The 27,302-nt window shown below is 46.0% G+C and overlaps 1 protein-coding gene across 6 annotated transcripts in view; it reads left to right on the top strand.

Moving 5' to 3' along the window:
* LOC106599374 (E3 ubiquitin-protein ligase RNF220) overlaps window positions 1–26,769 on the top strand; it is a 190,375-nt gene extending 163,606 nt beyond the window's left edge. For all 6 annotated transcript variants that reach the window (XM_014190577.2, XM_014190573.2, XM_014190580.2 and 3 more), the window contains 6 exons: window positions 3,153–3,336; window positions 3,455–3,510; window positions 3,632–3,746; window positions 14,825–14,933; window positions 17,226–17,300; window positions 23,811–26,769. In XM_014190577.2, coding sequence (XP_014046052.1) covers window positions 3,153–3,336; window positions 3,455–3,510; window positions 3,632–3,746; window positions 14,825–14,933; window positions 17,226–17,300; window positions 23,811–23,882 — 611 coding nt within the window. In that variant the 3' untranslated portion in view covers window positions 23,883–26,769. The remainder of the gene's footprint in view (window positions 1–3,152; window positions 3,337–3,454; window positions 3,511–3,631; window positions 3,747–14,824; window positions 14,934–17,225; window positions 17,301–23,810) is intronic.
* The last annotated feature ends 533 nt before the right edge of the window (window positions 26,770–27,302 follow it).

Below are 27,302 nucleotides of genomic sequence, written 5' to 3'. Positions count from 1 at the left end.
GGTTGAAAAATTGGTGGCCATCTGGGCAAATTTGAGGCTTTTTGAGCCTGACAACTAGCTATCCTCAACAAGGTTGGAAAGTGACAGTGAAAATGAGGCCTCAGAGTCTGAAGTTCAAGAGGTGGACATTGAGGAGGTCCAGGGAGAAGACATGGAAGACAACCAAAGGCTTTAGTTTCTAGACTATCATTTTACAGATGTATGTTAAACGTTTTTGGGAGATGCGATGGATCATTGGGGATCATTCAATATTCCCTTTTGCTGTTCAGTGAAATCATCCCATGTGAAGAGTCATTTAATTAAAGTTCCAATTCGTAACTAAATTATTTTTTTAAATTTCTATTGGAAGGATTTAATCATTTGCAATTCTGTATACATATGATAAGGTGAAAGGTTTCTGTAAATGTATCCAATGCAAAAAAATATACATTTAAATGGTATTAATATTAATTTACATATTTCTGTTAACTCCCGTATGTTTTCGTTAATTCCAATATATTCCCATTAATTCCCATGGAAAGTTTCCACCTCTGAATATTCCCCAAAAGGTGCAACCCTAGTATTGATCCTAGATGATCTGCCAGGAGGAGGGGCAAAAAGGGAGTAGCCTATCCCCTGGGGTCGGAGAGAGATGGAGGGCGAGAGAGAGAGAGATGGAGGGCGAGAGAGAGAGAGATGGAGGGCGAGAGAGAGGGAGATGGAGGGGAGAGAGAGAGGGAGATGGAGGGGGAGAGAGAGAGGGAGATGGAGGGGGGAGAGAGAGAGGGAGATGCAGGGGGGAGAGAGGGAGGGAGATGGAGGGGGAGAGAGAGAGGGAGAGAGGGAGCGCGTGCAACGGCGTGCATAATGTGACTGAAAGGCAGTTATAGTGGCGCTGACCTTTTCAGGGGAGATTAGATTGCCTGCCAAGACTGGTTAAAGGGAGAGATGGGGCCTGAACTGAGCTGAGCAGCATGACCAGGCTGGGCAGCCCAACAGCATCTTTGCGTCCTAAATGGCACCCTATTCCCTATTTAGTACACAATTTTTGACCATGGCCCATAGGGCTCTGGTAAGAAGTAGTGCACTTTAATGGTGAATAGAGGGGCATTTGGGACACTGCCCGTTACTTCAGACTGCTGTAGTCCTCCCTGCTCATGGGACATCAACCGGGTCGGACTTTGGGCAATCCAATTTCAGCCGGACGGTTCGGCTACATGCCACTTGCTTTTACAGCATCCCCTCGTTTTAGTTTCTATCAGTCAACTATCAGTGTGATGGGGATCTTGTTTTCCCTACTTGTCTTTATAGTCTTCTTCCATACTTACCGCTGTGGTGAATTGAGATTGAATTGGATCGAATGCAGCAGTTGTAGGCAGCCCACACCTGTCGGTTCCAGTTGGGGGAAGTATATTTGAGAGAAATATTTCTCCATGTCCCACTGGGTTTAAGGATAATCCTACCTAGTAACACTTAGCAGTGGAAAGACCACTTCTTAGGGGCTACAGTGGCTCCAGCCTTGTCAGTGGGTGGGTTGGGGACAGTGAAAGCATCTAGAGCCTCTCTCTCCTCAGCCAGAGAGCCACCACACCACAGCCTTTTGAAAATCAATGCTGTGCTGCTCTGCCTCTGTCCCTCCCATCTCCTGGCCCCAATCCCAGCCGTGCATTGCTAACTAGCCGCAGGATCCATACTCTGATCAATTGATTGGATTAACAGTGATTTCAGGTTCCTTCCAACCCTCTGCCACTTTCTCCTCCCCAATGTGCCTGGCCAGCGGCCGCCATTAGTGGTCGGGACGGAGGGACAATCTATTTATTTATTTTAGCTTCTCCTACGTGTCGCCACTCGTTCAAGTAGATAAACTGCAAATGATGCCCTGCATTTAATTTATCTCACCATACCTCCCTTCCTCCCTCTCCTTTCCAGCGGCCTTTGAGGCATCCCCCAGGTCCAGGGGGTTGACTGTGCTGTGGGAGAGACAAAGGCTTGGACTTGAAAAACATATTATTAGCCCATCCCTTGCTCTATAGTATTTCAATCATCTCAAAGTCCCTGAATGGTGGTGGTCTATCTGGATAGGATAAGTTTCCATGCTGCCCGCTGGTCCCCTCTGCTGTCTGGTACTACTGCCTCTGCCACCAGCAGCTGAACAGACATTTATGCACCACAGCCATTGTTCGCATATGCTCCACGCAGCCACAGGGACCAAATAAAACTTAAAAGGTCCCTTTTTATGTGATCACTAAAAGCATGGGCACATTGTAAAAAGGGTTAGCCTTGGTGGCAGGCAGGGACAGAGTTTTATCCTCTCCTCCAGCAGCAGCTCCCTCAGCACAGAGCTTCCTCCAGCCTTCACAGAGGGAGGGGAGGAGGCTGCCTCCTAGGACATCTATCCATGGCTCTACCTACGTCTCCACATGAGCCCAGTCTGTCTGTACCCCACCACAGCCCTGTACCATCTCCTGTCCTGACACGTCAGCTGTCAGTGTCCAGCCCTAGACGAGTGAGAGACTCGGTCCCTGACCACTCAATCAGCCCCCGGCGCTGTGTGCGTCTCCGTGGCAGCACAGGCAGGGGGAGAGGCAGGGCCTAAGTGGAGCTGAAAGAGCCAGTCAGCCAGCAGTCAGGCAGGAGTTTGTCTGGCGGGCCGCTCATCACAGGGTTTATAGAGGTGCCAGTCAGATCTACCACCAGTCAGTCAGCCCCCCCCCCCCCAGACTGCCACGCTCCCATAACCAGATAACCAGCCACTGGCAGCTGACACAACCCAGTAAACCTCCTCCCTCTGTCTGCCGCTGACAGCCAACAACACTTTACAGGGAGGGAGGGGGAGATTGCAGCATCTCAACATGTCTATTTCAATCAGTCTGCTTTAGCAGCAGGTTTAATAGCTAGCTCAGATCTTTCTTACCCTGCCGCTCTACATGTGTAGAGAGAGCGATAGGGAGACAGGTTCTGGAAGAAGGGCTTGCTACTGTTGGAGCCCTGCTTTGCACTGTCATCCTGTCTGACATGACAGAACTGCCTGCTTCAGAGGTTGTGAAGTGTATGTACAGTATTTAAACGCATTTGTATATCCCTCCACAATATTAAGGACGGTTGCATGGTCTGACAGAGCCTAGGCAATGACTCTGCCCCCCTCCACTCTCCCCTCCCCTCCCTCTCCTCAGGAACAGGCTTTGCCATGTGCAGCACGAAGGAGAGCCACGACAGTGACGCCGACCTGGACGTGGATGGAGACGACACGCTGGAGTACGGCAAGGCCCAGTACACAGAGGCAGACATCATTCCCTGCTCCGGAGAGGACCAAGGAGAAGCCAAAGAACGGGAGGCCCTGCGTGGGGCGGTGTTGAAGTAGGTTCTCACTCCTACCACTCTACTGAAGTCCACTCTGGTCTACTCTACTGACTCTGCTCTGTGGTGGTGTGCTCCTTCTCACGGCTTTGGGTTTTGTTTGTTTCTGCTCTTTCAGTGGTGGAATGCCGTCCAACAGAATAGCGACAGAGTTCTCCAAATGGGCCAGTGATGGTGAGTTGAAGCTTAGAGCAAGATGTCATATTCTGTTTTTATGGTTACCATATTGAAATCTTTTGACCGTATTGATTTAATGTCACGGTCAATTGTCATAGTTCCCCATCTCTCTCTGCAGAGATGCCCTCCACGAGCAATGGTGAGAGCAGCAAGCAGCAGCTGCCTCAGGACCCCAACGCCGCCTGCTCATCCTCCAACGCGCCCCGGACCTGTAAAAACAGCGAAATAGAGAAGTAAGAATCATCCCTCCATCCCGTCCTCCCCTCTCTTCTCAGCCCCAGAGCGCGCGCACACACACACACACACACACACACACACACACACACACACACACACACACACACACACACACACACACCCTGCCCAAGCCCTTTCCTATCTCGTTTCTATTACTCTCAAATTAGTTTTCTTTCCTTCCTGCGCCTGGCCGGTTGGGTCATAAATGATGCATTTTGTGTGGTCATTTTTCCTCCTGCGGTGAGATAGCCGGTGAATCTGTGCTTTGACTCACTTCATCCACTGGTCTGATCTCAGAGAGGCTCCCATGGTATTGATCCTCTCTCTGTAGCCGTGTGCTCCATCTGGGCCAGACACACAGCACCACGCAGGAATCCTAATTTAACCACACACACACACGACATCCTTCCTGCTACCTACCTAGCAGCAGAGCGCCTAGTAGAACCCCAGCTCCAGTCTCCCCAGCCCCTCCCTGCCAAGCAGCAGATAAATGTGAATAACCTGTTCATGGTAAAGGGCAGCCCCTCTAATTCCCTTATCTCCATGTCCTCATCCATATTCCCCGACAAGCGGCGCCCAGAAAACAATTTCCACCAGAAGCAGCATGGCCGGCCCCTCTGAATGGGTAATTGGGGTCAGAGCAGCACAGCTAGTGGAGAGAGAGAGGGATTTTGGTTGATTGCTTGCTTCTGCATGTTTGGCATATTCCATGTTCCCCCCTTTGCTCCTCTTGCTCCCCATTTTGGCTCAGTTGCTTCAGTTTCCCCCCACCCCTATCTTAAACATGGCCACAGGTCAAAACTGCAGTCTGCCACTGCCTTCCATCACAATCCCCCTCTCTCTTCCTTGCTGCCTTCACTTGTCCAAGCCTCAGAGACTGACTGATTTACTGACTACTTCTGACTCCTTCCTCACGTCTCATTTGGCCATTTCCTTTCCTCAGTGTCCATTTCCCCTGCTGACTCTGACTGAGATAAATGATTGTTTTGGTTACAACAAAGCAGCCAAACGGCTCCGTTTCTTACTCTCCCTCAGCTGCCATCATCATCATTGACTTCCTGTGAAGGGCTCATGTTAAACTGCCTAGTAGTACGAGAGTAGCAAGTGTTTTCTAAATCCACACGTTTATTTCCTCTTTCTCTTAGCGCCCGTAGTCACACACACACACCCACACTTCTCCACACACACACACACACACACACACACTTTTCTACACACACTCTTGGGAGGGCTGCCCTGCCTGCCTGGCAGGCTAAATGCTTAATTTAAATGAATCAATCAGGAGGAAGTTGCTCAGCTTAGAGTAGAGCTGGTCTAGCCACATATTAAATATCAGCCTGCTGCTGGAGAACTGAACTGGTGCATAAGTATAGCAGCTTGAGGTGTATTGATCCGGGTTGCATCCAAAATGGCACCCTATTCCCTTTATAGTGCACTACTTTTGACCGGAGCCCTATGGGCCCTGGTCAGAAAGTGGTGTACTATAAAGGGAACGATGGCCATTTGGGACGCAACCCCTGATCTGGGCTCATCAGTACACTGTGATCACGTATCTGGCCCTATCCCTCCACCCCTCTTCCTGGGTGACGGTGTGTGTACCCAGGATGAATATGTGTGTGTGTGTGCAGAGTGGGAGGATGAATTCATCAGCAGCACATCCTCTGGGGCAGTGTGGTTATGATCCGTCTGTGTGGCAGACAGACAGATGTAAACACAGTGACTGTCTGAGGGTTAGGGAGGGAAAGCCTTGTGTCCATAAGGATAACGGTGTCGGGGGTTTAGGCTTAAGTGAGTGTAGGAATAGTGAGTTGCTCTTTTTTTGTTGTGTGTGTGTGTCGGCATGAAGAAAGACAGGTGAGCGCTCCCTAAGTGGTGAAGCCAGGAGCATGACAGCTTAGGTTGATTCATCGCTGTAACCCTGTTGAGGCTCCCTGCCTCCCCTCTTATACACACATACACACACGGTCCATCTTCCTTCCTTCCACACACACACACACACACATTCGCGACAGCCACCTCTCTGTGCCATTATGTGGTGGAGAGGGGCATTAGGTGTGTTAGGCGGGCAGGCCATAGATCACTCCCGCTGGTTGACAGACAGAAGGAAGAGTAGGCCTAAGCCATGAGAAGGGCCTCCTGCCTGCCTCCTGAATCAGCTTTATTAGCTTACCTATCGGCTGCTCTGCTCCAGATGTGACACACGCCTGTGTATTTCATATCGCAGGCCATGTTTCCACCAACCAGTCTGCTCTGGAGCACATACTCACTGGTTGGCACCCTATTCCCTATATAGTGCATTACTTTTGATAGTGCCCTATGGGGAAAAAGAAAGTCAAACGTAGTGCACTATACAGGGAATAGGGTGCCATTTGGGACACCTCCAGACAGTCACATTAACTCTCCAGCTGAACCTGTATTATTCCCAGATATTTCTTGTTTTTCTCCCTCCCTGCCGTTGTTTTCTACTTAAGCAATAAGGCACCTCAGGGGATGTGGTATATGGCCAATATACCATGGCTAAGGGCTGTTCTTATGCATGACGCATTGTGGAGTGCCTGGACACAGCCCTTAGCCGTGGTATATTGGCCATATACCACAAAACCCCGAGGTGCCTTATTGCTATTATAAACTGGTTACCAATGTAATTAGAGCAGTAAAAATAAATGTTTTGTCATACCCGTGGTATACGGTCTGATAAACCACTGCTGACAGCCAATCAGCTTTCAGGGCTCGACCCACCCAGTTAATAAAAATCCTTATTTGATCAGGTTCCAGGGGATGTTTGGAGGATATTTTATTATACGCCGGAGGGGAATGATGTCATTCATCATAGAGAGAGGGTTGTTCTGGGAATTATAGTTTTTAACCGTTCCTCCTTAGTGTCTGTTGGCTTACTGCAGGTATTCCCAAACTGGAGGGGTTTTCCTGACCATTTCAACTGATGGTTCATAATCATTTGGTGGGGATCAATCATTTTCAAACAGTACATTTATATTTTCCAACGGGGCTATGCATTTGGGCGAGTTTTTTTTTCTCTTCGCCTGAACAGCCTCGTTTCAAATAAAATGAAACCATCTAGTGTTCAACAAAATAACAACACAATGTCAAATACAGGTAGCCTAGTCAAATAATTAACATCCAATCACATTAACCATTACTCTCTCGCGGGAAACCTTCACTGTTGCGCAGACATTTAAGAAACGAAACATGACAATTTGAAAAATAAGCCATGGGAGTTTTTTGAGCAAGGATAAAGATGACTTTCGAGTAGTAAGACATGTATAAAAGCAACAGATACCAGTAATAAGAAGGGGCTAGAAGCGTCTTATATGGTGAGCTACCGAGTGGCTAGGACAGGCAAGTCCCATACTATTGTGGAGGACTTAATTCTTCCTGCTGCCGCGGATTTGGATTGGACAATGCTGGGGGAAACGTCCCAAAAAAACTACCGACAATGTCTTCATCAAACAACACTGTTTCATGATGCATCAGTGACATGGCAGGAGATGTTTTGAAACAATTACTGCTTCGCATACAAGCCAATGAATTCTATGCGTTACAGCTGGATGAGTCAACAGACCTGGCCTGGCACAGCTCCTGGTATATGTCTGTTACGTTTATGGGGGTCAATGAAGGAACACATCCTCTTCTACAAACCACTGGAAACCAGGACAACATGAGAGGATATTTTTAAAGTACTGGACAGCTTTGTGACATCAAATGGACGTTGGTGGTCAAGATGTGTTGGCATCTGTACTGAGAGAGCAAAAGCCTTGACAGGGAGACATAGTGGAGTGGTAATGCGCGTGCAAGCAGTTGCTCCTGACGCCACTTGGGTACACTGCAGCATCCACCGAGAGGCTCTTGGTGCCAAGGGAATGCCTGACAGCTTGAAAGACGTTTTGGGCACTACAATGAAAATTGTTCACTTAAGGCGAGGCTCCTGAACTCCCGTGTATTTTCTGCATTATGCAATGATGTGGGCAAAGTATTGAAACGTTTTTTTAAATTGAGAAATAAGCTTAAAGTTTCCTTTACTGATCATAATTTTCACTTGTCTGACCGCTTGCATGATGACGAGTTTCTCACATGACTGGCCTATCTGAGTGATGTTTCTTCTCACCTGAATGATCTGAATCTATGATTACAGGGACACTCCACAACTATATTCAATGTGGGGACTTAATTGAGGCTATGATTAAGAAGTTGGAGCTCTTCTCTGTCTGCATTAACAAGGACAATACACAGGTCTTTCCATCGTTGTATGATTTTTTTTGTGTGCAAATGAACTCAAGCTTACGGACAATGTCAAATGTGATATTGCGAAGCACCTGAGTGAGTTGGGTGCACAATTACGCAGGTACTTTTCTGAAACGGACGACACAAACAACTGGATTCGTTATCCCTTTCATGCCCTGCCTCCAGTCCATTTATAGATATCTGAACAAGAGCCTCCTCGAAATTGCAACAAGCGGTTCTGGGAAAATTGAATTTAATCAGAAGCTACTGCCAGATTTCTGGCTTGGGCTGCGCTCAGAGTTTCTTGCCTTAGCAAATCCCGCTGATAAGACACTGATGCCCTTTGCAACCATGTACCTATGTGGATTCTCGGCCGTAACTAGTATGAAAACTACATACAGGCACAGACTGTGTGTGAAGTTATTTAAGACGGAGAGACTCTGCAATACAATCCAACATTGCAGAGTTATGTGCATCCTGTCAAGCACACCCTTCTCATTAACCTGTGGTGAGTTGTTCACCATTTTTGATGAACTAATAAGGTTTTATATGTAAGATGGTTAAATAAAGAGCAAAATTATTTATTATTATTTGTGCCCTGGTCCTATAAGAGCTCCTTGTCACTTCCCACGAGCCGGGTTGTGACAACTCACACATTCTTTTGTTTAATAAATGTATCGTATAGTGTGTGTGTGTGTGGCAGGCTTACAATGATGGCAAAAAACAACATTTGAGAGTGCACTGACCCTGGTGCTAGAGGGGGTACGCAGCTGGAGGTTGAATGTTTGAAGGGGTACGGACTATAAAAAGTTTTGGAACCACTGGCTTAGTGGGAGGAACAAGACAGTATTGTCACAGAAGAGAAAGAGCTGTGGTAGTGATTTTATTGAAATACATTTTTTTATTCAAATACAAATAAATCATTAAATTACATTTATTTTTTATTTATTTAACCATTTATTTAACGAGGCAAGTCAGTTAAGAACAAATTATTATTTACAATGACGGCATAGGAACAGTGGGTTAACTGTCTTGTTCAGGCGCAGAAGCACAGATTTTTACCTTGTCAGCTCGGGGATTCGATAGAGCAACCTTTCGGTTACTGGCTCAACACTCTAACCACTAGGCTACCTGCCGCATGTTGTTCCATTTGGATCTTTCTGTTGGCATTCTATGAATTTTTGTGCCAAAATCTATAAGTAAAGAAATGGGCATGCAGTGTGACAGTTTTATGGGCAATTTCCTGATGCGAAAGAAATAGGCTTAATCTGAGAATCCCTTTAAGGAGACCAAATAAGGGACTGAATGATTTTAGAAGAACGAGGCTGAAATTCCCTCCTTGCTGTTTGCAAAATGCATGTATTTGTGGGGACTTTCTCAGCCCTCGTTCTCAAATGAAAATGAGGTTTGTCTCCTTTCGTTATGCTGATGCATTGTGTGTGTGTGTGTGTGTGTGTGTGGCAGTGAAATCTCTGATCTCATCCCAGATGGGTAATGATCTCTTGGCATTGGGGTCGTCTCCAACCCCGCTCATTCCCAACAAGATAAATGACCTCTCCAATGCCGCCAATGTGATTGCTGCAAAATGTCATGCTCAACATGAAACAATGGCAGAGATTTCCATGTAGCTTCGGAAGTAATTGAATCTGTCCTCAATTTCTAAGTGATGACTCTACCCCACCTCCGTCCTCCTCTGCCTCTCACCATCTCCCCCCTCGGACCCTGTTAGAGAGAGAAGCCCTCCCCCTATAGCCATCTGAGACCTTCCTCACACACAATGGCTGGAGCTGAAGAAATCAATTGTGACTTCAATGTTTTATCTGGTGTCAGTTTAGTTAAAGATGCACAATGCAGAAATCGCTCTGCCATTTCCTGGTTGCAAAAATGTGAATAGCTCGCCTAATTTCTTTTTGTGACTTTTTATTACGCTGATTAGATTCACGCGCTGGCGTGGACATTGCCTTAAGGGATTACACACACGACCCCATAATGTCAAAGTGGAGTGATGTTCTTCTATAATTTTACAAATCAAGTACAGATTAAAAGCTGAAATGTCTTGAGTCAATAAGTGTTCAACCCCTTTGTTATGACAAGCCTAAAGAAGTTCAAGAGTAAAAATGTCCTTAACAATTCACATAAGTTGCATGGACTCACTCTGTGTTCAATAATAGTGTTTACCATGATTTTGTAATGACTATCTCCGCTCTGTACCATACACATACAATTATCTTTAAGGTCCCTCAATTGAGCAGTGAAATTCAACCACAAACACCAGGGAGGTTTTCCAATGGTTCGCAAAGAAGGGCACCTATTGGTAGATTAAAAAAATTAAGAAAAAAAAGACATTGAATATCCCTTTGAGCATGGTGAAGTTATTAATTACACTTTGGATTGTGTATCAATACACCCTGTCATTACAAAGATACGGGCGTCCTTCCTAACTCAGTTGCCGGAGAGGACAGAAACGGCTCATGGATTTCACCATGAGGCCAATGGTGACTTTAAAACCATTACAGAGTTTAATGGCTGTGATGATAGGAGAAAACTGAGGATGGATCAACAACATTGTAGTTTCTCTGCAATACTAACCTAATTTACAGAGTGAAAAGAAGGAAGCTTGTACAGAATAACAATATTCCAAAACGTGCATCCTGTTTGCAATAAGGCACTAAAGTAATACTGCAAAAAATGTGGCAAAGGAATTAACTTTTTCCCCTGAATACAAAGCGTTATGTTTGGGGCAAATCCAATACAACACATTACTGAGTACCACTCCATATTTTCAAGCATAGTGGTGGCTGCATCATGTTATGGGTATGCTTGTAATCGTTAAAGACTGGGCAGTTTTTCAGAATAAAAAATAAACAGAATGGAGCTCAATCCTGGAGGAAACCCTTCGGTCTGCTTTCCACCAGACACCGAGATTAATTCACCTTTCAGCAGGACATTAACCTAAAACACAAGGCCAAATCTACACTGGAGTTGCTTACCAAGAAGATGTGAATGTTCTTGAGTGGCTGAGTTAGATTTTCAAGCATATTTAAGTTAAAACTATGGCAAGACCTGAAAATGGTTTTCTAGCCGTGATTAACAACCAATAAGGTTAATGTTGCATAATCCAGGCGTGGAAAGCTTTAGCTAGACTCACAGCTGTAATCGCTGGTGATTCTAACATGTATTGACTTGGTTGAATACTTATCTTTACAAATGTTAAAATAGTTCTTCCACTTTGACATTACTGAGTATTTTGTGTAGAACGTTCACAAAAATGACAATTAAATCTATTTTATTTTGTAACACAACAAAATGTGGAAAAAGTCAAAGGGTGTGAATACTTTCTGAAGGTAAATGTGTGAATGGTGGAGGTGGTGGTTGTGGATTATTCCCCGTTGTAGAAGGTTGTCAGTCCCCTGGGTCTCTCTTTTCCTCCTCCTCCCTCTCTCCTGAATCTAACTGAAATTACACCAGCCAGTAATGTGTTCAGGAGGCCCTCTCTGCCTGCCTCCCTCCCTGCCTGAGAGATGAAAGGCGAGGATATAGATGGACGCTAGATTAAGATAACGGGCTGATGGAGATGGATTGCAGGGGTGCAGTGGCCCAGGGAGCATGGCAAGCCCGGCTAATGAAATGAGAAATGGGCACACGGCACCGCCTCCCGCAAACGTTCAGACTGAACACAGGACACTTAATGGGGAAGAAGGACAAGTTCTCGCTCGCTCTTTCTTTCTCGCTCTCTCGTTCTATATTTCTGGATCTTTCCAGCCTGTGGCAGTGAGAGGGGAGCATCACAACTGAGATGACATATATGAACTGTTCTTTGGTTCCAGCCTCCTTTTTTTTCTTTAACTACGTACTCTTGTATGTTCAGTAGGGAGAACTTTTGAAACAGTACTACTTAATATTTTAGTTTTCTGTTGTATGTTGTGCCTTTCTGAACACAAGCCCAGTTTCTTTGTCGTCCTCCAAGATAGGCTATTTTGAAATACAGACGGTGTGATTTTCAATACGCCACTGCTTATAAGTTAAGTATAATTATAAGAAATCTAAGATGTCAAATTATATCCAGCTTAGGGCTCCAGCTATGTATTTGGCTTGCTAACTTGTTAGCTAAGTGGCTAGATGTCAAGATCAAACTTTTTAGTTGCAGCAAAAACAACAAAATAGCGCCCCTTGTGTGCACTTCCGGTAATAGCGTATACCCCAGTATGGTTCTGAAACAGTATAACGATATGAAAATATGGATACTGCCCAACCCTACCTGTAGTGTCCCAGCTACAGAGACGGTGTAGCAGCCTGGGAAACTTTGCATGAGGTAGTATTTCAGGTTACATTGTAAGTCTTGTAAGATTGTATGTGTACTCAAGGCCACTACAGAGTCCCACTGTGGTCACAAACCTTAGCCCAGGCCTGATTCACGGCCCTGTTTTATGCCCACAATGTTTGCTTTACTTGTATTTCCCTTAGCATAACATGCCTCAACCAATAACTTAACTCACCTTTTAGAAATAATTTCAGGTTTAGCAAAGGTTGTTTGGTATATTTTAAGCTGCTGTCTTAACATGGATTTTTGAACTGCAGTGTTATAAATTATAGTAGAGGAAAACCTTGTTCAGTCTGCTTTCCAACAGACACTAGGAGACAAATTCACATTTCAGCAGGACAATAGCCTAAAATACAAGGCCATATATATATATACTGAAGTTGCTTACCAAGATTACATTGAATGTTCCTGAGTGGCCTAGTTACAGTTTTGACTTAAAACATCTTAAATTCTATGGCAAGACGTGAAAATGGCTGTCTAGCAATGATCAACAACCGATTTGACAGAGCTTGAAGAATTTCAACAATCCTGTGCAAATATTGTACAATCCAGGTGTGCAAAGCTCTTAGACTTACCCAGAAAGACTCACAGCTGTAATCGCTGCCAAAGGTGATTCTAACATGTATTGACTCAGGGGGTTAAATACTTATCTAATGAAGATGTTTTATTTTTCATTAGGATGTTTTAAACATTTTTCTTTCATTTTTACATTAGTTTTGTGTAGAATGTGGACAAAAAATAGTTAAATGAAATCACTTTGAATCCCACTTTGCAACACAACAAAATGTGGAAAAAGTGAAGGGCTGTGAATACTTTCTGGAGGCACTGTATGGGGAAAGTGGTATATAGATGGTACAATCCAGTTTGCTAATGCCTGATGTTCAGCTGGCCTGTCTGCCTGGGGTTGGGTTGGGGTTGGCCCACCTGATACAATCATCAAATGGTTGATTATTTTCATCCCAGTGAGATCATCCAGTCCCTTCTGCCTAGAGTGTAGTAAACTAGGGGCACACAAAAACCCCCATTCTGTTGGCCATCCATCGCTCCAACGGCTCAGGCCTCTACATAAAGAGAGATTAAAACCCCCTTTTATTGCACGAGGGAATTAAGTAACTTTTAGAATGTGGTTTCTTATAAATCACCGGCTAAATTAATATTCATCGTCAAACCACGTCGTGCCTGAGAGCGAGAGAGGAGACGAGGGTTGGTTTTTATAGGGAAAAGTTTTACTCAGTGCCGCCCAATGACAGTGTTGGTTGAGTAAACCAGCACAGGGATTTATGATGCTGTTAAAGGGAAAACACCAGGCTACAGAGGACAGTGCTACTGGGCCTTCTTTATAAGCAAGCACGCTAATCAAGGCTAAATGCCTTTTTACAAGCGCCCTGCTAATAAGAAGAGGTTTTAAAGCTTTATGGCCATGGTGTTGCAGATTGGAGTCACAGGAGAGAATGACTGGCCTGGTCTCTCTTTTCTCTGGCTATCCTTGGCCAAGGTCTCTGTCCAGTCAAACAAGAGTTTCAAGTTGACTCGAGTCACCAAGTAGATTGTAATGGACTAACACCAGACATAAGAACATTTTAAGCTCTTGAAGTCACATTCAGCTTAACTCAAATGATGCTACCTTCCGATGAGAAAACAGCATTGGTGTGTGTATATCTAAATAGAAAGACAAAAACAATGCTTTATTCAGTGTAGCTTACGAGCTAGGTAAGTTGAACTGCGTTGTGTTGACAGTGGTCAGTCTAGCGCAACTCCTGTACTGTCTGTGTTCCTCAGGGCAATCCACTCCTCATTGAAGAACCACACAGGGCCAGTAGTATAATAAATGAAGCTATAGATAGCCAAGGCACTGGGCCCTCCGACTGGCCAGTAATCAGAGTCGGGGAGCGCTGTGCCTTGCTGTGTGTCTCCCGCTGAGAGCTGGTCCAATGGTAAATCAATACTGTAGATCAGCGCTCCATCTGGCTGGAAAATGAGCGGATCACCATAAACATCTGGCCAGCGCCGCGTCCCGGCCAATCACTGGCGGACATATTGACTTAGTTATTGCTCGTTCATATGCTGCAGGACAGTGTTAAACATACATTCTCCAGGCAGGGGCATTAATCAGGGGATATTTAGTGGAGGGCCTGAGAGGTGAGGAGGGGAGGGAGCTGTACATCCTGGGTCAGTCAGTGTAGGGATAGGACCTGGGAGGATACAGACCGATAGACAGATGTTAAATGGAGATGTGTCATGTACAGTATAAAGACAGCTCAGTGTCCTGACAAGGAAGGACTGAATAAAAGCTTGTCAGCGAGAAATAACTCTCAAAGCAATCAGATCCTGGGACTGAGGAAGAAGATTAAGAGTGATTCCGTATTAAAATGGCCAACAAATACCTTGGCCTCTGGATTCCTGCACTGCTGCTACCATAGAGACAAAACAAGGGATTCCGTGATGTAATGGTGAGGATTCTTTCTCTTTGAGTGTCACTGTGACCTGACCCAAGCCTCTTCCCGTTTGTTGCAGAATCACAGAGGGCTCGAAAGCCACCACGTTCGAAGCACTAAAGGCTCGTATCCGGGAACTGGAGAAACAGATCCTTCGAGGGGACAGATATAAGTGTCTCATCTGCATGGTAAGGAACCAACATAGTCCTTTACCTTCACTCTGTCCATCCGTGTGCTTTTCTCTCAGTCTCTAAGCATGTCTGCCATATCGGAGTGTTTGAACCCAAGCAACCTGCCCATCCACTACTTAAACAACCTTTGGGTGTCTCACAAATGACACCTTATCCCCTATATAGTGCACTACTTTTGACTTGGGCCCTAATTGGCACCCTATTCCCTATATAGTGCACTAGTTTTGACTAGGGCCCATAGGGTATATGGGGTACCATTTAGGATGCAGCGTTGCAGTTTACAGGCATGGGCTTTGTATTGACCTATTGTCTGGTGGTTGAAGTGATTCCTGCACGGCATGAAAGTCAGCCATCTCTCCTCCACCTGATTGATTGTGTGTGTCAGAGAGATTCTGTTGCACCAACTGTCATATAGCTCTGAATCCCCAGCTGCAGGATGGCTTATTACCATCCTACAGCTTTGAGGGGTTTTCTGACCATTTCAACTGATGGTTCATTATCATTTGGTGGGGATCAATAAGCAAACTTGTGTCTTTGGTTATTGATGTCACCACGGTGACTTGACATCCATCAATGCATCCGGTTCCTGAAGATTTGATTCTGTCCTGTCCCTAATGACTGTCCCTAATGACTGTCCCTAATGACTGTCCCTAATGACTGTCCCTAATGACTGTCCCTAATGACTGCTCGGCCATCCGCTCCCCTGGTCTATGTGAGAGAATCCGACAACATGGATTAAGAACACAACACCACATACCTGAGCAACCCTTTCCTGAGTGTGAGAGTGTGTTGTGGTTGTACTTCCTCCATTGTCACTCATAGCCACACACACCCCCACCCCGCCATCTTCTAGTCTCACCTTGACAATGAGTGAAGAGTGAAGAAGCCAGATTCCTCAGCTTTGGCAGCTCCTTCTCCCTGGCCCGGGCCCCACGACTCTTGACTCTGTGAAAAGCAAGCAATTACTGACGCCTGTCCCTCCTAAAGGTCGTCCCAGCCCCGGGGTGACGGAGAGGGGAAGAGATGCATATTGATCACTCCTGCCCTCCAGCGACCATCGTAAAGCTCATTTGTCATTGCTGTCGTCTCCTCCCGTCACAAATCTCACCCAGCCAGGCTGAGGAGTGAAGACGCTTTTCCTCTTCTGCTCTGACGGACACGGCTGCTTGTTGACGGGATTTTGATTTTCTTTTTTTTAAGATGGGTGAGGAAATAGCCTCTGCAATAACCTGAAAGTCTAACCCACCAGCCAAGGTGGTGAAGAGTCATATTTGACTGCTAACACATCACTCATTTTGAAAGACAAAATGGCGTGTGCTTGTAAGGCAGTAGAGTTGAATATCTTTCTCTACAGGAGTTTGTTTTGCAATCTGTTTGTGTTCTCTGAACACTTGTTAAAGAACCATTCAGGCAGACTGAGTCAGCAGGGTCCTTATCAGTGGATCTCTACCACCACCTGCTGTTGCTTTAAGGAACTGGGCACTAAATGGATGCATTGGATTTCACATCACATCATCTTCACGTTCAGTGTTCCCTGTTCTGTTTCAATGCATTTCATAGAAACAACGTTCTGGCTTGTAAAATGATAATCTATGACATGTGTTGGACATGGTACATGGTGCTGATTATTTTGCTCAGAGCCTGCTACAAGTCTCAAACACATCACACGAGCTGCAACAGAAACTTTGGTGGGTCTTTCTCTCCCGTGCCTAGTGCCGCCCAGGTTGTGTGTGAATGCATGTGTCGGTGTCCAGTCCGTCCGTACCTGTTTCTTTCCATGCTTTGTAGTCCGCCACATTCTAGTGCTCAGCGGTGCCCCCTCTGTACTTCCCTACAGAGGAAGAGATTCCAAACAGACAGGGCTGAAGACAAGAATCTGGGCCAATCGGGGCGGGCCCTCGCGGTAACAGCGCCCAATGAGAGGCGGGTTGCTGAGAGCTGTTCAAAGCCCCTCCCCCCGCTCAGCATTTACTGTTTGTATAGAGGCTACGTTATGGCCGGCGGCGGGATTAAACGGCTGCTCCCGCTCCGGAGGGTAAGGCTCTCTGTGCTCCCTTCCCACCCACCCTCCCTCGCCCCTCTGCCTGCCTGCCCGCTCACCCGGCTGGGCTGGCCACCCCCCTCTTCCATGCCTGTGCTTTGGTTTGGTGGCGTCGTTCGTCAGGGCGTGTCCAGTGTTGTACCGTGTGTGCCTGCGACCAGCGTTTGTCTATTGGTGTCAGTCCACACAGTTCCCCTTTAACCTCTTATATTAATGTTCTCTCTTTCGCTCTCCCCCCCATGTGGCAGGACTCGTACACGATGCCCCTCACCTCCATCCAGTGCTGGCACGTCCACTGTGAGGAATGCTGGCTCAGGACTCTGGTGAGAACCCAATGCCAACCCAGCCTCCACAACACATCACAACACTGCTGTTGCATGGCAACACTACTTCATCACATTACAGCCACTGGTTTCATAGTGACTGAACTCCCTTCCTCCCTCTCTCTCTCTCTCTGTGGTACATTCCAACAGGGACATGGTAACACAAGATGGTCCTCTGAAATAAAGAGGTCTACTTGTTTCATCTGAATTGTATCCCCCTAGGTCTACACACACTTGCACACACTCTTGAGTATGTTTGTTTTGTTATGCTTTTTTTCAAATGTAGCTGTTGGTCAGTGATTATCCAGTGGAAGCTTTGCATAATGACAATAGACAATTGTGCTGCATCTGACCACAGGTGTGTAGGAACAGTGTAGGTACCTCTCCTTCTCTACTCTCTTTACAAACACAGTAGTGAGTCCCACCTAACCCCTCAACCCCTGGGCAGGTCTCCTCAACCTTTTATTGTGCAGTGCCCGGTTTCCCAATAGCAGTGGAGCTTAGGCTTGCGAGTGTTTTTTAACGATGCATCTTTCCTACAACTGCTGAAGATGTAACATGAGTTTCCCAAAACACCATGCAGAGAGAACGGTTGCTAAGTGCGTCGGTGGAGCAAGAGTTGATACTGTTGGGATCGAAAGAAAGGGAGCGCAGCTCTCAGATCAGCTTTCTCCATTCAAATCTTACCTTAACATTAGAATTATTTCACAGTACTGATGATGGATCAGCTCCTAGAGATATTATCACCTACAGCTGCAAATAGTCAGGTGGCTTATTCTAATGCTTACCCTATAATAGTGCACTAAATCAGATTCATTTGGCACATTGCACATATTGAAATATATTGAAGCAAGTTCAAGACAGTTTAGCCTACAAAAAACTCAAATTGTCTGAACATGACATTTATTTCAATATGATTTGAAATATAAAGGCCTATGTAGCCGGTTTTCATCTTTTTATCCTTCGCTTGCTCAATTGGAAAGACATTGGCAACGTTGTATTTGTAGTCAACTTCGTTTCCAAGTCATCGGCAGTTCCAGAGAGAAAGTAAACAGCTTGATTCTATGTTTAGTGGAGATGTTCTGTGTATAAAGTAACGTGGAAGAGTGAAAGGCATCTAAAAACACACTGAGCTGTTCTGAACAGGTCTGGGCCAGGCGCTAAATAACCAGCGGTTTCAACTACAACTTTAATAACGGTGGTTTTGGAAAACCGCTCAGAGATTTAACGATGTCCCTACGAAGGTTCTGACGATGAACTTAGCCTTAAGATGCTCTTGGGAAAGCGGGCCCAGTACGGTATGCCCAGCCAGGCAGAGAAGCCTCCAGGACCACTGCTGTAGCCTTTGTTTTGGGGAGCATTTGTTGTCCCTGATGCACTACCCCCTCTGCTCTCTCCTCCTCTCCTGTTTTTAGCTGCTCTCTCTCTCACCAGGGAAACGGCTGGCGTTGTCCACTAACACGTTTTGCTTCTACACACGGAAGCAATTCATAAGAAAATGCTTCCCAGCCACAGTTTAGCCCGCCTCTCTCCTTCTCCAATATACAATATATTAAATACGCTGCTGTGTTTTTTTTATTCTCACAATGCCCTGTGTGTGAAAGACAAAGGCGGTGGAGGAAGGGGAACACGGAGGGTTGGTTAAGAAATGTGTGCCTGCTGCAGCAGCTTGTTCCTAATGTGGGTATTAAAATGTTGCCCGAAGACAGCAATAAAAGCGCTGCGCGGCAGGGCTCCCCGCGTCTTGATCAAAGTAAATGCATGTAATCTAGTTACCGTCGGGCATTTTTGGGGGGATTTAATAGAGCGCAGCAGCTGGCGTGCAATGTGAGAAGCCCACACCGTACACCAGGCTCATTAAGATCAGGTAACTCCTTTATTTTATATGAAGAAATGCAAGAAAGGCCGTCATTTCTTTGTGTAAAGAGGGGAGAGATGGAGAACCTGGTTCTCATTGGAGCCAGGGTGGAGGAGGGGGGGGTTCTTAGTGGAAATTCAAGCAGTCTGGGTGAGGTGTACAACAATATACAAAGACAATACGGTATGGTAGCTCGTCTGTCTGTCTGCAAGGTGGTTAGGCACTAATTTAAGTTCAGAGCGATCTTTATTCACTTTTGAAATGAACCTGAAGGCTGTTAAGACATAACAAGAGAGCTTATCAGTTTGGGCTTGGTCCAAGACTCCCTAACAGTTTCTCTGAGTGCATGTTACTGTTACTCCACTCAAGGCCCCTCCGCCCCTCTCCTTAGCCTGGTCATCTTTGGTCTATACATGAGCAGACCTGTTGGGAGCCACAAATCCTCTTTGCACCTGGGGGAGAGAGCTGTCCAGGGCTACCCGGGCCCCCCAGCTGCCCCCTGACTCTAGGTGGGAGAGTTGTCCAGGCCCCCTGACTCTAGGTGGGAGAGTTGTCCAGGCCCCCTGACTCTGGGTGGGAGAGTTGACCAGGCCCCCTGACTCTGGGTGGGAGAGTTGACCAGGCCCCCTGACTCTGGGTGGGAGAGTTGACCAGGCCCCCTGACTCTGGGTGGGAGAGTTGACCAGGCCCCCTGACTCTGGGTGGGAGAGTTGACCAGGCCCCCTGACTCTAGGTGAGAGAGTTGACCAGGCCCCCTGACTCTGGGTGAGAGAGTTGACCAGGCCCCCTGACTCTGGGGGAGAGAGTTGACCAGGCCCCCTGACTCTGGGGGAGAGAGTTGACCAGGCCCCCTGACTCTGGGGGAGAGAGTTGACCAGGCCCCCTGACTCTGGGGGGAGAGAGTTGACCAGGCCCCCTGACTCTGGGGGAGAGAGTTGACCAGGCCCCCTGACTCTGGGGGGAGAGAGTTGACCAGGCCCCCTGACTCTGGGGGGAGAGAGTTGACCAGGCCCCCTGACTCTGGGGGGAGAGAGTTGACCAGGCCCCCTGACTCTGGGGGGAGAGAGTTGACCAGGCCCCCTGACTCTGGGGGGAGAGAGTTGACCAGGCCCCCTGACTCTGGGGGGGAGAGAGTTGACCAGGCCCCCTGACTCTGGGGGGAGAGAGTTGACCAGGCCCCCTGACTCTGGGGGGAGAGAGTTGACCAGGCCCCCTGACTCTGGGGGGAGAGAGTTGACCAGGCCCCCTGACTCTGGGGGGGAGAGAGTTGACCAGGCCCCCTGACTCTGGGGGGGAGAGAGTTGACCAGGCCCCCTGACTCTGGGGGGGAGAGAGTTGACCAGGCCCCCTGACTCTGGGGGGGGAGAGAGTTGACCAGGCCCCCTGACTCTGGGGGGGGGAGAGAGTTGACCAGGCCCCCTGACTCTGGGGGGGAGAGAGTTGACCAGGCCCCCTGACTCTGGGGGGGAGAGAGTTGACCAGGCCCCCTGACTCTGGGGGGGAGAGAGTTGACCAGGCCCCCTGACTCTAGGGGGGAGAGAGTTGACCAGGCCCCCTGACTCCTGGTTCTGGCAGCATGGAGATTCCACTGTTTGCCAACAGCTGAATGCTCCCTTGTCTCGATGAAAGCTGTAACGCTGTGTACTTACACACACAGGGCAAACCCAGCCCTCCACGAGTGTGTCAGGGCTCAGTGTATGAACTCGGCCCCCTAGTCCAGTAACTCCCACGATTTGCCCTCTGCATTCATTCCAGATAGATCTCAGGTCAGTCTAGATCACCTGGGTTCATTCCAGATAGATCTCAGGTCGGTCTAGATCACCTGGGTTCATTCCAGATAGATCTCAGGTCGGTCTAGATCACCTGGGTTCATTCCAGATAGATCTCAGGTCGGTCTAGATCACCTGGGTTCATTCCAGATAGATCTCAGGTCAGTCTAGATCACCTGGGTTCATTCCAGATAGATCTCAGGTCGGTCTAGATCACCTGGGTTCATTCCAGATAGATCTCAGGTCAGTCTAGATCACCTGGGTTCATTCCAGATAGATCTCAGGTCGGTCTAGATCACCTGGGTTCATTCCAGATAGATCTCAGGTCGGTCTAGATCACCTGGGTTCATTCCAGATAGATCTCAGGTCGGTCTAGATCACCTGGGTTCATTCCAGATAGATCTCAGGTCGGTCTAGATCACCTGGGTTCATTCCAGATAGATCTCAGGTCAGTCTAGATCACCTGGGTTCATTCCAGATAGATCTCAGGTCAGTCTAGATCACCTGGGATCATTCCAGATAGATCTCAGGTCAGTCTAGATCACCTGGGTTCATTCCAGATAGATCTCAGGTCAGTCTAGATCACCTGGGTTCATTCCAGATAGATCTCAGGTCAGTCTAGATCACCTGGGTTCATTCCAGATAGATCTCAGGTCAGTCTAGATCACCTGGGTTCATTCCAGATAGATCTCAGGTCAGTCTAGATCACCTGGGTTCATTCCAGATAGATCTCAGGTCGGTCTAGATCACCTGGGTTCATTCCAGATAGATCTCAGGTCAGTCAGCTAGTAGCTGTCAGAGTCTACATACACAGGTCCCAGCGTGCTGGAAGTTAACTCATGCTCGGAGCACACACACAGGTAGTAGGCTACACCTCTTCCTCACACATCAGTGTGGTTCCAGTAATGTTCCCCGTACCCCTCTTTCCTGTTAATGGGTCAGTGACAGGAGACCCGTGAGACTTCAGTGACAGCAGGTAGTCAACATGTCTTTTGTGTTTGAGCTGGTGTCAGCCCTTACAGGGTGAGAGATTCAGCTAGATGAAATTTGACAGGCTCAATCAAACTCTCAAAGCATTTTAAAGAAAATGATATTTGAAACCAGGGCTGATGCAGGGTGAGTGTTCAGGTAGAGACTATGCTCGACACTTTGCATATTGTTAGGTTGCGTAGCAGCCCTCCCTCCTGCCGCGGCAGACGCCCACACCCGACTCTCTCCCCCACCCACCCAGGGCACCACCACTTGGGTTGAATATATTCCCGGTACAAACGTTCCATCCGTGAGAATTAATCACTTTTCAGTTTACTGCCAAAAACCGGAAGTGTCATTCAAAAGCATTATAAAGCATATTAATATGTATGGATTTGATTAGAGCTTTGATCAGCTTGAAGAAAAAAAAAGCCCCAAAAAGTCCAAATGATTGTGCCGTTATCCAATACATATATGATAGGCTACTGCACATTACCCACAACAGAAAAACATAACAGCCTATAGGTGTAGCTAGCTATATGCGCTCTAGCGTAAATAGATGAAACTAGCTCCAGTAGGCTAATCTTTTTGAGTGTGAACTGTATTACTGTACTGTATGGACTGGATTTACGCATATCGTTCAAGCCATGATAAAGCAGAGAACGTGATTCTGGTGCAGCAAATGCGGCCTACAAAGTTACAAGTATAGGCTAGCGAATTTGATTTTAATTTTGAAATATAATAGGGCCTATTTGTATAATTTAGTAGGCTGACACATACAGTACCAGTCAAAGGTTTGGGGAGACATACTCATTCCAGGGTTTTTCTTTATTTTGACTATTTTCTACATTGTAGAATAATAGTGAGGACATCAAAACTATGAAATTACACATATGGAATCCAGTAGTAACCAAAAAAGTTTAAACCAATCAAAATATATTTTATATTTGAGGTTCTTCAAAGTAGCCACCCTTTGCCTTGACAGCTTTTCACATTCTTGGCATTCTCTCAACCAGCATCATGAGGTAGTCACCTGGAATGCATTTCAATTAACAGGTGTGCCTTGTTAAAAAAAACAAGGTGGCCCCAGAAAGACAGATAGAGATGAGTAAATTATACCCTCATTTGATCTTTATATTACTGTATCATAGGCCTAGCTGTCACAAGAAAAGCAGTTACCATGATGAGATGATACTGTAGGTCTACATGCATTGTGAACTGGGCTCCATATTGAGATCCAGATTTAGACAGCGCATATAATTTAACAGTTCCATTTCACGCCATGCTGTTCATATAAATCATTTATTATAATTTACCGGTTTCTTGCAGTTATTTGTCCCGGGAAAATGGAGTGGTTTTGGACGGTAAATACCAGTAAATCTTGTTTACCAGGTTTCCACCATTCTCTAACCACCACCACCGCCTATTTTGGCACAGTGCGAGGAGACCACACAGCTTACCTTGCCCTGTTCTCAGCTTCTGCACCCGCTGCCTTTTAATTACACCCACACAACACGGCTTTATAGGAGATGGCAGTGATTCAAAGTGGCAGAGAGCAGAACAGAACAGAGCAGGAGTCCTGGGACAGGATGATGAGCAGGCTTTGATGATTCACGTGCTCCACTATAGGCCGTCTGTCTAACTGGCGGATGCATGCATAGGTCTCTACACTGTGGCTGGATGTGGGCTGCATGCCAGTCTAGTTTGGTTAGCTACTCTTTTATGTGCTTTTATACCTGTTCTGTACTGATGTGGTTGTTTTGATCTATTACAGGACTATTTCTGTACTGTCAGTCAGTTTAAGTACCGCATTTCACCAGGGTTGTTTGACAAGCATTCTCTGTTTTACTCAAACCTTTAACTGCTCATATTGTGACCTAAACAATGACCTTTTTCTCTCTTTCTCTCCCACAGGGAAATAAGAAACTGTGCCCACAATGCAACACCATCACGTCGCCAGGAGATCTAAGGCGCGTCTACTTGTGAAGAAGACTACGCCTGCCCTGACTGGCCTCCCCCTTCAACCCCCCCCCCCCATGTTCTCTTTTTATTTCCATTTGTTCTCACCGTTTGTGTTTTGGGGTTTGTGAAGCCCCCCCTCATAGCTTAAAGAGACAAGACTGATGTCTTGATTGACTCTTCCGATCAGGGGAGGACTGACTGATTGATCAACCAACCCGGTTGGGAACAGAACCGAACCCAGTTGCGAACAGAACCGAACCCAGTTGCCCATTATGTCTGAGTGTTCATAGAATGACAAATAAACCAACCACCCCTCACTCGCTCCTCCACCCACCTGCCTGCCCTCTAGTGTTGAGTGGTCCACTCCACAGTCAAATCCCCTCCACCCTGGCTCACACTTCTGCTTCTGTGTGTCTTCATCCTTTAGCTCTCAGGCAACCCAGCTTTACACTGTTGTGTTACTCATGGAGCCCTCCTCCCTTGCTTGCCTCACTATCGTCTCACCATGCTGAAAGGTGTGTTCAGGTGGGAGGAGGTGGTGTTGTAACCCCCCCCATCACTGCTCGCTGTGTGTAGAAAACCCATCTTGGTTCAAGCCATCAGGACAGCCAAGCTAGATATTGAGCTGGCCGCCGGTCGTCACACCCTGCTTGAAGGCCTGGTAAGGGGGGAAAGGAAAACGATAAACTCTGAGCTTTCTACCAAACTGACAACCTCAGAACATCCAGAGGATCCTCTTCTTTTCAGCCTCTTTTTTCCCTTCTTCTTTTGTGGTGTTAAATCGTGAAGTCAACCAAATTCCAAGAATCAGTGCAAGCACATGTATAATAGTGTATGTTAGTTTACAGTGTTGTGTGTAAATGACATAGAGCTTACACTTGTATACATATGTGCACACATGCTTACACACATTCATACATGCGCACACACGCACACACACACACACACACTCACAAACACACACAAACTCACAAAAGTATATATTAATAAAGTCCAGTTTTTAGGTAGAGTTTTGAGGAAGGGTAGGGAGTGATGTTTAATCAATGTGAAAAAGAAAGCCCTCTGTATTTTTTCAACCGATGTTGTCGTTTTGAGGTTGAAGTTGTATTTCATTGTACAGGAATAGATTTAAGTCACAATAATAATAATAAACTACTCAACTAGAAATGAAAGGTTTAGATGGTGTACATTTTTTCTTCAACTATACAGTAAAAGCTGTCGAAGTTTTAAACCTAAAGCGAGGAGTATATGTTTTTTGATTTTATGTTTTAACGGAAAAGCTTCACATCGCTCTAACCCTAGACGAGGGGAGATGATGGCTTTAAATTGTTACATAACTGCAACGCTGGTCAAATGAACAGCTGTTTTCTAAATCACAACCGGCAACACAGTTGAGTTAACCTCCCTCCGCTGCTTGTCCTCAGTTGACCAGCCTACCTGTTGATTATATCACTTTACTGATCACTTAGGTTTTCGGTTTTGGCCTCCACTCTGGTAAAGCCTCATAAGATGCTTCTCCAGAAATGTGTTTTTGAGTGTTGCTTCCATTGTGCGACCCAGCCAGGCTTCCAACCTGGCAACTCGTCAAGACAGGTCCTTCCCATCTGTGAGGGAAGGAGCAGTGGGCCGACATGTTGTCCCAGCCCACTCTGACTGCCCAAGCCCAGTTACTGAACACTTCCCCACAGCAAGGTGATGTGCTTTGTAGTTGTAAAACAATGTATCCTGTGATGTCTGTATTGATGTAAGCTGACAAAAAAGAAAGAATTGAAAGGTTTATGACTGAATTCAAACCCCCAACAGAAACCCAACAGATATATTACAGGGTTAAATTCCCTGTCACTGGGACGGATTTCCATCATGGATTCTTTTTTTCTTTGTATTTTGTTTCTCCAATAATGAAAAGGACTGGAATTGGTCAAACTCTGAAATTATCCTCTTTTCCTAAATGCATGATGGTCATGACTTTCTTACATGAAAGGGGAGGTTAATTGGCCCCAGACAGTCGATCTGAGATCGACTGAAGTTTCAGTCATGGGGTTATTTTGTTGCTTTAACCCCTGTATATTAACACATGTACAGAACAGAAATGTTACATTTTTAGTGAAGGGGAACAATAGATGACGGCTTTAATCACATACAAAGCGTTGGATATTTATTTCAGTCCAGACCTTCTGGTTTCCATTCACATCCATTTTCTTCATGGACTAGCCTTTTCAGAACTGTCTCCAGTTTAGTGGTTTTTTTTGTTTAGGTCTAAGATTGTCTTTGATCATCTCCCTACATTGTGGATTTAGATGCTATTTTACAAGGATTATTTGAGTCAGGGATGGCTGCAATGTAGACATACAGCAGATTTGTTTTCATTAAAAGCAGTATACAACATCTTTTAGTAAAGTATTATTGTTCCTGTAAAAGGAATGTTCTGGAGCAACCTGTTAGAAGGGATGATCACAGGCTCGTAGAACTTCAAAGGATCTGTAGAACAATTCCACATTGTTACACAGATTGTTTTTCCCACAATACCTCTGTTCATTCATACAGTACGTGTGTGTGTGTGTGTATAGGTTTGTGTTCTAGTTTCACTTTGTAGTCACGTGTACAGGTAACCATGCGTAGGCAAATGAACACTTAGAGCTGTGCAACAGTATGTGTGGGGCACCTTTGAACCTGTGATAGGATGTTTGAGCTTTACTGTGTGAATCTGCTTCACAACACTGTTAAGGGTTAAGCTCTTCTCTCACTTTGTGGTTCCTTCAACTGGAGATTTATTTCAACCTGCCCCAAAGATGACAAATTGCACAAGATGATTGTGTTAAATCATTTGTGTCTTGTATATTCTTGAAAATGGTACGTGTCTTTCCCGTTTGTAAACTACATTTCACATGAATTAAATGATTGTAAATCAGAAGTGTGACGCCTCTTCACAGATCTCATCACTCACTGTACTCGTTGCTCATTACTCTCTTTAGGTCCTGAATATGAATTAACATTAACATCTATACTGAACAAAAATCTAAACACAACCGGCAACAATTTCAAAGATTTTACTGAGTTATAGTTCACTTAAGGAAATCCAGTTAATTGAAATAAATAAATTAGGCCCTAATCTACGGATTTCACATGACTGGTAATACAGATATACATCCGTTTGGTCACAGATACCTTCAAGAAAAGCTAGGGGCGTGGATCAGAAAACCAGTCGCTATCTGGTGTGACCGTTTGCCTCATCCAGCGTGACATGTCTCCTTCGCATAGAGTTGATCAGGCTGTTGATTGTGGCCTGTGGAATGTCCCACTCCTCTTCAATGGCTGTGTGAATTTCTGGATATTGGCGGGAACTGGAAGACGTCATACATGTCGATCTAGAGCATCCCAAACATGCTCAATGGGTGACATGTCTGGTGAGTATGCAGGCCATGGAAGAACTGGGTCATTTTCAGC

This window comes from Salmo salar, chromosome ssa03 (assembly GCF_905237065.1).
Source record: "Salmo salar chromosome ssa03, Ssal_v3.1, whole genome shotgun sequence".
Classification (NCBI taxonomy): domain Eukaryota; kingdom Metazoa; phylum Chordata; class Actinopteri; order Salmoniformes; family Salmonidae; genus Salmo; species Salmo salar.
Note: the sequence above shows the minus strand (reverse complement) of the source record. Positions and strands in the feature narration are given on the sequence as shown.